Source organism: Dama dama, chromosome 4 (assembly GCF_033118175.1).
Source record: "Dama dama isolate Ldn47 chromosome 4, ASM3311817v1, whole genome shotgun sequence".
Taxonomy (NCBI): Eukaryota; Metazoa; Chordata; class Mammalia; order Artiodactyla; family Cervidae; genus Dama; species Dama dama.
Window position 1 is genome coordinate 7,984,272 of NC_083684.1, and position 12,271 is coordinate 7,996,542.

At 38.2% G+C, this 12,271-nt stretch overlaps 1 protein-coding gene and 1 non-coding gene across 2 annotated transcripts in view; both read right to left on the reverse strand.

Annotated features, from left to right (window-relative positions):
• SF3B3 (splicing factor 3b subunit 3) overlaps positions 1–12,271 on the reverse strand; it is a 38,706-nt gene that overhangs the window by 17,699 nt on the left and 8,736 nt on the right. The window contains exons 6-11 of the mRNA XM_061137570.1: positions 11,703–11,815; positions 10,175–10,312; positions 9,293–9,396; positions 6,360–6,525; positions 5,726–5,821; positions 3,380–3,452 (exon numbers count right to left, since the gene is read on the reverse strand). Of these exons, the coding sequence (XP_060993553.1) occupies positions 3,380–3,452; positions 5,726–5,821; positions 6,360–6,525; positions 9,293–9,396; positions 10,175–10,312; positions 11,703–11,815 (690 nt within the window). The remainder of the gene's footprint in view (positions 1–3,379; positions 3,453–5,725; positions 5,822–6,359; positions 6,526–9,292; positions 9,397–10,174; positions 10,313–11,702; positions 11,816–12,271) is intronic.
• LOC133055356 (small nucleolar RNA SNORD111) lies at positions 10,541–10,628 on the reverse strand. Its single transcript, XR_009692641.1, has one exon. It is a non-coding gene; the product is annotated as a small nucleolar RNA SNORD111 (small nucleolar RNA).

Here is a 12,271-nt window from a genome sequence, read left to right on the forward strand (position 1 = left end):
TGAAGTAATGCTGGACAAGCAAATAACTGGTTTCAGGTGATTTCACATGCCTGGGGACACCTTATAAGAAGACTGCTCTGTAAAACTGTACTGTGCATCATCTTAAAATATTGAGTACAGACATGTCCATCCCTGAAGTGGATGTCTTAACAGCTTACAATAAAACCACCATCAGTCTCTAAGCAACACCAAACTTGAAAGCTTTACTCCAGCTCTATTTTTAAACTGGAAATCTCTGGTGTAAAAGTTAACAGGAATTGCTTAATTTTAACATTATATAAATAGTGTACTTTCCCACGTTCTCAACACTGAAACTTTGTATCTCAAAAGCTATGCCAGGGCAAATTAAAGCCAAACAATAAAGGGCTAAAACTGGCCAGGATTTCAGCTTCTTCCTTCAGTCAAGGGAGGAGGGTCTCCAGAAAAGAAACCACGCATTTTTAACCTACATGTGGAGACTGAGGGGAGTGAGGAAAAGCAGCAGCCTGCGTCCTTATCCTCCCCCTGACTCAAGGCCCCAGACAGTTGAGGTGTAAAAATAAAACCAGGCTCGGTGGTCTGGGTCCTATGTTTGCCGGGCAGTTCAACAAGCAGCAGGCAATGGCTGCTGTCTGAAAGCTGCAAACGTCCACTCCCCTGTGAATGCTAAGTAAGCACTGAGACATCTACCCTTCCCATTCTATGACCAGGAAAACCAGAAGCAGACAGCAGCTCTGGCTCCTAGGCAGGCTTTAGGATAAAAGCTGGACTAGAGAACAAAATAAAGATTCAGTCAAGGCAAATGTCAATGAACTATCAAGTCTGTGTTGCCTTCTTCCAGAGGTTTCAAGTTTCATATAAAATACCATTAGTTCCTATCTCACTGAAGAATCTATTAGCGTATGAGACTGCATCTGTCTCAGGTAAGTGGGACTTCTGTCTGAGCACTGCGGAAGCAGCCCACAGAAGAGGGGATGAGCCCTTCTTTCTCTTGTCCTAGTACCTCAGGCTCAACAGAGCCCACTCCAAGAGGAAGTGAGTGATCACCCAGATGACCGAGGCCTTCAATATCTCATTCTCACCCCATATTCAGACTACTCAGCGTTTGTCTTGCCTCAGCACAGGCCTCACTAGACTCAAAAGAAAAAAGCAGGGGCTTGCTCCAGGGCCCAACCTTTCAGTTACACATGGAACATATAAAAACATCAAGGGAGAGTATGAAGTTAAGATTTTCTAGCTACAGGCCCTTTCGGCTTAATGGGAATTAAATCAGTCCTAGGTTCTACATTCTGTGGGAGAAAGTGACCCCTGCCTCTGACTACCTCACACACTGGCAGATGGGTGTGCATATACAGTGCACACGGACAGCACACTGCTAAGTTACCCTCTGAGAGGTGCTATCAGGGCAGCCTCAATACTCTGTGCAACTCCCTCTCCCTGGGCAAACTCTGAGACCCCACGGTAGGCCCTAGCAGTAGGTACACACCTGTGGTGATCAGCACCTCCACCAGCCACCTGTGGAAGAGAAAAAAAGGCTTGGTATTGGTAGTGTGCATCACCAAGTACCAGCCAAGGTTAGTAGTTGCCTGGAAGACTGCAGCATGTGTGCACATGTGGAATAGTAACTTAGGAAATCCGGAAAGAGAATGAACTGAGAGAACTTGACCTCTTTTATGGGTGAAAACCCAAATTATAGTTCCTAAAGAGTAAAATTTATCAGGATTTAATAGTTTCCTAGATGTTGGTATTTAGAGGAGGAAACATTTTAGCGACAAGCCCCATCAGGCAATATACCGCTCACCTCTAACTTATCAAACATCACCCCAAAGCCTTTCCTGGTTCTCAAACACATGCCTCTTCCCTCTCCTCTATCCCCTCCTGGCAACAACGTGCCTTATCATACCAGAACACACAACAGTTTTGTATACTTCTTTTTTAGATGACACATGCTCTGAGAATAGAATCCTATCTTAATTACAAAGCAGCAGGATGAGAATACTGAACTTGTCCTAGTAAACCAACATGACCCAGACTCACTTAGTCAAATGAACACTGGGTTGAGATTCGGGAGACAAAGCTTTCAGTCTCTATTACCTATGTGCTCTATCTTGAGACAGTCAACGTCTGTGATTTTCAGCTTTCTTCAAAAAAAAAATGAGGGATAACTTTCCTGCAAAAAAATGAAGGGTAACTTTCCTGCAAATCTAAATCGATTTTACAATAAGTTTAATAAGTCAAAACAAAAAACAAACCAAAAAAAGGAGCACACTAGGTTTTATCACAAAGGCTCTTTCTAATTCAAACAGTCTAGAGCCTTCATATCAACCAGCCCCCAAGGTAAAGGTGAACATCAACACTGACCAGTTTATGACCACTTTATGAAGATAATACAAAACTAGGGAAATCTTTCAAAACCAATCATCTAATAAATACCTTCTCAGCTAAAATGAACCTACTGATTTCCTACTCACTTATTTCTTTCTACTCAGATAGGATTCCAATGCCCACATGAAGATAAAATTCACTGTGTATTCTATTAATAGAAAGAGGTTTCCCTCCTACACATTTCCCAGCTCCCTTAAACTTGTTCCATACAACCAAAACATCTAAAAAGCAGGAAGATTCCCAGCTGTTTTCTTGAAAAAGCTTTGTATTCTGGCCAGTTTCACATTCCTGAGGGAACAAGAGGAAAATGAGGTCTAGGAATAGAAATGACCTACAACCCCAAAGAATCAAAGGGAAAATGAGAACTGAGTTTTGTTTCTAAGGGACTGAAATTCAGTTGTCACAAGAGTTTTCTGCTATTGCATTAATATGCATTTTCACATAACTTTCAAATTTTTAGGATGAGGTGACCATTTTTATTCAGGAGCTCAGACTTCCTCTTTCTTCCATTCCTCCTTTTCCACTCACCCTAAAATTCTGCTTCAATCAACCTCCGCTTCCCTTAAGAACAACTACTATACCTATTGAACAGAACATCCTTAACATCCTCTTAACATCTTAACATCCAGAATACCTTCAATTTCACTGTGATTTCAACACAACAGGAGAAAACATCGTAGAAGAAGCCAAAACTTTTCCTTACATCATACCTCTAACATATAGAAAGAGTACCTTAATGATGAATATAGTTAAACAACCGATATATGACAGCTCTATCTATGATACTGAAGTGTCTATGTACTGAGTGTGAACAGCCACCCTGTGTGCCTCTTACCCTTGTGTACAAAATGTAGTAAGTGAAAGCATCTTGATTGGGAGCCTCAAAAACAGTGTTGAGTCAAAAAAGTTTCTAGTATATGAAGTGACATAGAAGTATTATGAATGCAGCCTCTTAAGCTTCTACTCTCAGTGGCACCTGGACCCTCATTCAGACCTCTGGGAAAGGGCTGCTTACCTTCAATGTGCCGACGCACTGTCCAGACAGCATTGGGGTTACCGGGTAGCTCTGACACAGCCATTTCTGATACCTGACGGGAAGGAGACAAACAACAGACCCAGTGAGCGTGAAACTCAGCTCCTTGCTTACAATCACACTAGATAATACAGTCCCTATAATACAGCAGTGCTCACAATGTACACTGGATTAAACACTGGAACCAACTAGTCAAACAGAACATTAAGAACCAAAAGGCTAGAAGTACTGTCAACTGTCAAAACTGACTTCAGCAAGAAGTGATGGAACATCTAGGACAGCTGCTGCAGCCAAGGCCAAATGCTTCCTTTTGAGTGTAACATGCCTGCATCCTCCACAAAAAGCAAGCATGTGGGAATGAAACAGTCCATCTCAATTAGCATCCTTTGCCTTGCTCCCTTAAGGTGAAATTCCACATCTCTTCACATAACAATTCAAGTGCCACATCCTTTAGAAAAAATCTTCCCTTATTTTCCGGGCTGGCAGTCATCTCTCCCTCCTATAAATTCTCAAAGGAATCACAACCATCACCTCTTAGGACACTTATCTAAAAGTAATCTGAGGAACTGTTTTGTCCTTCATACTAGATTTTTATGCCCTTTAATGTCAGAGTCAAGAATCCTCTGAATGTCGTATAGACTCTCAAATGAGAATAAATAAAAAATATAAGATAAACTCAAAATGATCTAGAGGAGAAAAAAAGATGTGGACTAAACATTAATTGTCTATAATATCCTTGCAATTTTTCAAATCTAAGACCATCTAAGATAAAAATTTTATTAAATATTTTTAAATGATCTAGAGATAAAAAGGCAGCCTATCATATTGTACAACTGAACAGTGGAACTACATTTTACAGGAAGAACTCAAGAATATATATGAAAGGCATTTTATCCTTTTGTTGGTTTATTGATGCAATGGTAGCAGGAGTACCTGATCATGGTACAGGACAGTCTCGGAAAACTTCGCGATCAATAAAACATAAATGTCAATATGCTGCACTACCTGACAGTGATCCTGCTCAGCTGAGACCATAATCCAGCCGAACAAGATTCCACAAATAGATACACAGGAACAAAGCAATGCCCAACAATTTAATAAAAAATACTTTTGCATAACATAGATTTTTTTTTTAATAGAATTAGAAAAAATCAGGAGGCAACAGGGGACTCAAAAACAATGATTCTTCATCAGGTTCTTTATCTCCCAACACCATACACAAAGTTTTGTTAATGCATGTATGCATTTTTTTGTGTTTGAGTACTTACTTTCACCAGATGATCATTGGGATCCAATGAGCAGCAAGTAACTTATCAAGAACTATTGGTCTAAATTAGATTCAAATCATTGAAATTTTGGTGACTTGATGCATATTTGGGCAGTCAAAACTTTTTAAATCCCCTGAGATGGCAATATTAATAGCTAACATTTATTAAACAGTTACTATAAGCCAAACTTGACCAAGTGCTTCTTTTGCATTCTCATTTAATTCATACAGCAATCTTTAAGGCAGATGCTATTAAGCCCATTTTACAGAAGAGGAAACAAAAGCTTAGTAACAGCTATTAAGTAGAGCCAAAATTCAAAACAAAGGTCACCTTGCCTGTGTTCCAATAAAAATTTACAAAAAACAGGTAGTGGGCCTTTTAAGAGCCTGGAGTTTGCCAACCCCAACTACTAAAAGTAATTGCCATAGGAAGATTTATTTTATTCCTAACAAAATCAAGCCCAAGGCTTGCTAAAAGGCATCAACACAAGAACCATGATGAGAAGAGGATATGGGATTTGAGAAGATAATTTTGAGTGTCCATTTCACCTAAAAAGTCCAACAATAAAGGAGTCATTAAATAAATTCTGATCCACCCACTGTGGAGGTATACTGCAAAAACATTAAGAATTGTACGACTTAAAAACACACAGTAACAAGAAATAAACTTAGTAAGATATAAATATATATATACTGTATTTAACATAGTTAAAAATGTAAGTATTTAAAAACTATGCAGAAAGATCAAGACTAAAATGAGATGCAATAAAATGTGCCATGCAGACTTCTCAACCTACACATCGTGGCGCGTGAACCTGGAACTAATAGTTGTTTTTCCCCTTTGATATCCATTTGCCAAATTTTTAAAGTGCCTATTGTGTTAACATGTTAAAGATTAGGAAATTTAAACTGTAAACTTTATGGAAACAGGTGAAGAAGAAAACATTTTTGTTTCATATAAACAATGAATATATCTTTGATCTCATCAGAATAAAGCCTTAGGCTGCTTTGCCAGCGCTTCCCTCCAAACCCTGCATATGATCTAGAAATTCCAATCTTACCTCAAGTCCATGCCTTAACACTCTCAGAGATGACCGCGGTCCCCTACCACAGGCCACATATAGCTGGGGAGTGTCTTCATTGGCCAGATCAGCTATCTGCACAAAGAAAAGCGGGAGAAATGTCTACTTGTGCTACTTTTCCACACACAAATTTGATTCTTCTCAGGGGGACAAATCACTTTTTTAGTTTTTATTAGGCTTAAATATTACTACACATGGAGTAGTATTAAATATTACTGGGCACATGGAGTGAAAAAAAAGACCCAATGTCCCAAAAGTCCCAAAAAGCAAGCAGTTTGAAGCAGCAAGTTTTAAGAACAAACAAAGCTTTTATCAGTTCCTTTTTTTGGTCACACAGCACGTGGGATCTTAGTTCTCTAACCAGGGATGGAACCTGTGCCCCCTGCAGTAGAAATGCAGAGTCTTAACCACTTTATGCCAAAGGATTTATGTAAAGCTTTTTAACTCCCCAACTGCCTTCAGCTGCTTCACCCTTATACTCTGGCGAGTCCATGGACATGCTACTGAACCTCTTTGACTATGAGGTTAATTGAAATTAAAACTTTAAACTCATTCATATTCAAAAACAGTTGGTTAGCACTGCTCATTATGGAGTGACAGGAAAGATCCACACCTGGCAAAACAAAATGGGAGAGAGGCTGTCCAATTCATCAACCAACACAAGGTTTTTCAGTGGTCTTGGCTGAAAGAAGAATGTGTCTCCTTCTTCCAGAGGCATGGCAGATGAAAACTCAGGTTCTTCATCATCATCTCCAAGATGTGCAATTTGATATAAGTAACTGGGGAGAAGCAAAGATTTCAGGTAAAATATTTTGTCCGATGTATATTATAAATATAATTAACACTTCCATATGTTATACATGAAAGCTGTCAAGAGAGTAAATCTTAAGAATTCTCATCATGAGAAAAAAAATTTTTTTTTCTATTTCTTTAATGTACCAAATGACATGAACTGTGATAACCGTTTCATGATGTATAAATCAAATCATTATGCTGCACACCTTAAACTTATACAGTGCTTTGTCAATTTTATCTCTGTAAAACTGGAAGAAAAAAAGCCAATAAGCATTTAAAAAGTACTTTTTCTGAAGATGTTTGCCATCAACATAATGCTCATAAATCAGTTTAATATTGAGTCAGTATCTACAGTTTGAGATCTCTGCTTATTGACTAGGGTTTTCTATATCTTTAAGAACAGGATACATACCCAAAAGAATTTAAAACAAAGACTAAAACAGATATTTGCACACCAGCATCCAATATGGTATTATTCTTAACAGCCAAAAGGTGGAAAGAACTCAAGTGTCCATTAACAGATAAATAATACGTGGTACATACATATAGTGGGTTATTATTCACAGATAAAGAATATAGAGCTGACACATGAACTCTGAAAATATGCTATATAAAATGAGCCAGACAGAAAGAGTGAATGTGTGACCAACCACACTTAGGTCACCAGGGCTGAGGAAAAGGGCCATGAGGAGCTATTCCTTAATGGGCACATGGGTTCAGTCTGGAGTGATAAAAAAAAGTTTGGAAAATGGTAGCAATGGTTATACAACACTGCAAATGTAATTAATGCCACCAAATTGAACATGTTAAAATGACAAATTTTATGTTATACCTATTTTACCACCAAAACAGAGATAATGGGTGCTAAAAAAATGAATGTTTAAAACCTATTTATTAATAAAGAAAAATATTTATTATTATTCACTACTGTATAAAAATACATAACTTACAAAACACTATACACTATAATTTTTATACAAACATTTAAATATATATATACACAGGAAGGCTACACATAAAAACATGTATCTTTGGGCAGAAGGATTACAAGAGACATTTTTGCTTACAAATGTCTCTCTCCTGGAGAGAGAAATGGCAACCCACTCCAGTAATCTTGCCTGGAAAATCCCATGGATGGAGGAGTCTGGCAGGTACAGTCCATGGGGTCGCAAAGAGTCGGGACACAACTGAGCGACTTCACTTTCACTTTTGTTTACATGCACTTTCCTAACTTCTCTACAATGGAAATTCCTTGTTAAGAAAACTAAAAAATTAGAAATGGGTGAAAATACTCATAACAGTAGGCTAAGTTGTAGAAAGTGAGACAAAACAGGTATAAACTGGGAAAAGGAATAATAAAAAGACAGCTGGAATAAGCTCCATGAGGATGAGTTAAGGACATAAAGAAAGGGAGAACAACTGTAGAAATGGCAAAACTGGAATAGAATCACAGAATTCTAGACAACACTTTCATTTTCATTACACAGAAATAGCATTAGATAAGTGTTCTGCATGCACTGGCAAAACCTGAACTAGAAAGCAAGACCATGGCGTCTCAATTCATAAGCAATCTGCAGTCTTCAATACTGGTTTTAAATTCAAGGCCAGAGTAGAGTTCAGAGTTAATTCATTTGTCTATGAAAAGCCATCAAAGACTGTAACATAGGGATGAGGAAACGCTTTCATCAGGGTTGTGTCTTGTTTGCTTAAAGAGATGACCCTCTATAAAGGTTGAGTTTTACAGGACAATGAACTGCAATAAGGAATTACGGAACGAATTCAGACTACTACCACAAAAAAAGGAATACAAAAGTAATAATCAACTTGACTTTCAAATGAAAGCTGTAGAGACAGCAAAATCGAGACTTGACGCTCAAGTTGCTGGAACTGGCCCGTAAAACATTAACAGAAACAGTGAGGACGGCAAAACCAAGTCATGGAAACTACCTGGACATCCATCATCAGATGAACGCATAAAGATGTGGTGTATATAAATACACACAACAGAATACTACTCAGCCATAAAAAAGAACAAAATAAGCCATTTGCAGCAACATGGATGCAACTCAAGATCATCATACTAAGTGAAGTCAAAAGGAAAAAGACAAATACCATATGGTATCATTTATACGTGGAATCTAAAAATATGACACAAATGAACCTATCTATGAAACAGAAAAACAGAGAACAGACTGGGGTTGCCCAGGTGGAGTGGGCTGGGGAGGGATGAGGTAGGAGGTTGGGATGAGTGGATGTAAGCTTTTATGTAAACAACAGAGGTCATGATGGACAGCACAGAGAACAAAACTCAGCATCCTAAAATGAATCATAACGGAAAAGAACGTTAAAAAAAAAATGAAATAGTGAGGTTGGAAAGACTGGTGACATGACTGGGAAGCTGCTGTAGGTACTAATGAGTTTCAACTTCAGATTTGTACAAGTGAAGTGTCTATGGAACATCTATTTAATACTAAGTAGTTCAGCAAGTATTTATTCAATGAAATGTCCAACAAAAAACTCAGGAGAGATTACTTCTAAAACTACTTTTTGCAGCTATCCACAGATATTGATTCAAACCACAAAAATAGAGGAAGTCATCAAGAGAAAGAACATAAAAGGGAAGAAGGCAAAACTTCTGTTCTCAAGGATCTAAAATATTCCCAGGAAAAGCTACAAGGCCTTGAAACTACCTCTCTTCCGTCAACTTTTATAGTAACCAGGGTGAAATGGGGTAATAAAAGGATTACTCACTGGTTTCCAAATTCTGATGCTACGAAAAGGAAGCCTGTTTTAAGCACACACATGGCAGCAGCAACAGGCACAGTATCAAAATATTTGAGTCGGATCTCAGTAACCTGGAATGGAAAGAAAAAGATTCTAGTGTGCAGGTAAATGAAGCCACACCATGGAAGACAGTCCAGTATAATAAGACAATGTAATAAAGTGGCAAAAAAATTCCTGTCCTTCACATCCACACCAGGAGTCAGCAAACTGCAGTCCGCAGGCTAGCCCTGCAGTTCATATACTCCTGATGGCTGCTTTTGTGCCCCAAGGGCAGAGCTAAGTAGCGGAAAAAGGGACCACATGGCCCACAACAAAAGTTGAAAATGTTCACTACCTGGCCTTAAAAAGAAAAAACAAAAACAAAAAACTTGCCAACTCTTGAGCTAAACAAGTATCTAAGAAATTGCTCAGTGCTCCTCCATGGGATAAAAGTGACAGATCTCGTATATTGCGTTTTCAGGAGACATAGAGGGCTTTCTCTTGTCATTCACTAGACGTGGCATTACCCATTCTCACATTATATGTAATCAGACCAAAAATCTGTTAACCAGAGGGAGAAAATTTACATTCATATTCCAATTCCAAACTTTAAAAGCTTTAACACCTTAAGCAATATTTTTTAAGGCATTCTGCTCCCGTTTTTTAAAATTTAACTATCCTTTCTACCTCAGAGAGTAGTTGAACAAATGGCTTATTAACACCACTCTGTAAATCTTAAATAACCATCATTTTTCAAAATACAGTTATTTAACTAAAATTAGGATGAAATTGTAGCAAGTTTTATCAAATTAGACTAATAAGAGCTAACATACTTCTTCATTTTTCCTCCCTCCTCCATGGTCTACTTACCATATCTTCATCTGTCTCCAAAGTGATCTTAAAGATATCTCCCTGCTCAGTTTGAGCCAAAAAGAAGAACATCGATTTGGTCTTATGGGTGGCAGAGCAGACAAAAATCATTCCTCTTTCAGGGTCATCCAGGTCATTCTAGCAAAGTCAAATAACACAATCAACATCTTAGAAATTAGGATTTCTTTTCCGGAATTCAGCACCTTACCAATAAAGATCAAACAGGCCACCAAATGCCTAGAGGCACCTGGAGTCTTTCCATGCAAGCTGTGACCCAGAGCAGCTTACCAACCAAGAAATTTTTGTCTACCATAAATACATAATAAAGCTTAGGTTAAAAAAAAATAAAGCCACAATTCCACTCTACAGCCTGATCAGATTAATAAGGCAAAAACTATCTCCAGAGAAAAATGTCAAAGAGACATGAAATTTAAAGAACCATCATTTCAGGCTGTGAATAAGACTCTTACATGTTCACAGTACTATCCAAAAAACCATCATCATCCCTCTTCTGTATCAACTTGCCTGAATCCCAAAAGGAATCCCCCTCAGCTGGATTTTGGTGTTTTTTTTTTTTTAAATGTTTCCAACATTTTGTATTTCTCTCAAGGGCAAAACATGTTTTATACTTCTTTGTAGTCCCAAAGTCAAGTACAGCACCTGCCAGTCAGGTGCTTAATAAATTTCTGATCAACTAAATTTAATTACTTAACACCACTCCAAAAATTTAACTTGCTAATCTTACCAGATTTCTAAAATTGATGGAATCAGTGTACTAGATAAACTAAGTCTTAAAAAGATTTAACCCCAGGACCTATAAATTAATATTAAAAAGATAAATAAGTTGGGGTGAAGAGTTTGAGGAAGCAGAGATCAATGAAGATTACCCATGTGCTGCTGATAACTGAAGCTGGGTACACAGAACTTCATTATAATCATCCCTCAACATTTGCAAGGGATTGGTTTGAGGAGGCCCCAGATACCAAAATCCACGGATACCCAAATCTCTTAAAGAAAATGGGCTAATACAAGGAACAGTCATAAAGTGTCATGATCCCTACAACTTATCTTCAAACGGTCTTGCCTAAAAAACAGATACAAAAGAAAGAAAAGGCCAATGTAACAAAGCAGTACTAATGAGTGAATCTAAGTGAAAGGTATACAGGAATTCACTGGTTGCTCCTTCTAGATGGGGTGGGGTAGGGGAGGATGAAAGACAATTTACCTCCAATGAATACACCTGTATTCTTCAAACTAGAAACTTTCAGGAATTTCAAATCGATAATGTTCATAGGTTTGTCAAGAATGAAAACTATTTGCTTTTTTAGAAACTGAAGTACAAGTGACTTACAACATCATGCTAGTTTCAGGTGTACAACACAGAATCGCGTTGATTTTCAATTTTCTTTCTCAGATTTTGTTTTGTTGTGCTAAAATACTTTACTGTCTTCATTAAAAACACTTAACAAAAATTAAGTTCATTTCACAACATAAATATATCTTCTCTTATGGTAAACAAAGACCTTACCCGTCTCCTGGGGATTGGACAGCGGATATCCGGTTGGTCACCAAAGGTCTTATAGGTAATGTAGTTTTCAGAGCAGATAAGCACTCCACTTGGACCATCTGATCCCCCTGGAACTGTCAAGAGAAAACAAAAACCAGCAATGACTTGACATAACCATGAATGTTATCTTTAATTCCTTCTCTCATTCAGCACAACTTAAAGGTACAGTGTGCCTGAAGGTGATAAACATTCACTGTGTTTCTTTTCCCTGAGAGTTACACTAGACAAGGATGGAGCACCATTTGGGTGATCTCAGCCTGTCCAGATATCTAATAAGGCATCTAGAAGTTTAGCTCCAAGCCCAGAACTCAGTTCTCAGCTTCGGACCTATAATTCAACTGCCTACTGGACACTGCTACATGGAAATTCCATAGCAGGTTAAAAATGAATCCATTCACAAACCACTGCCAAGCTCCTTATCAAACCATCTCCTGGGTTCTCGACCTCAGAGAACACTGCTGCTGCTGCTGCTGCTACTGCTACTAAGTCACTTCAGTCGTGTCTGACTCTGTGCGACCCCATAGACGGCA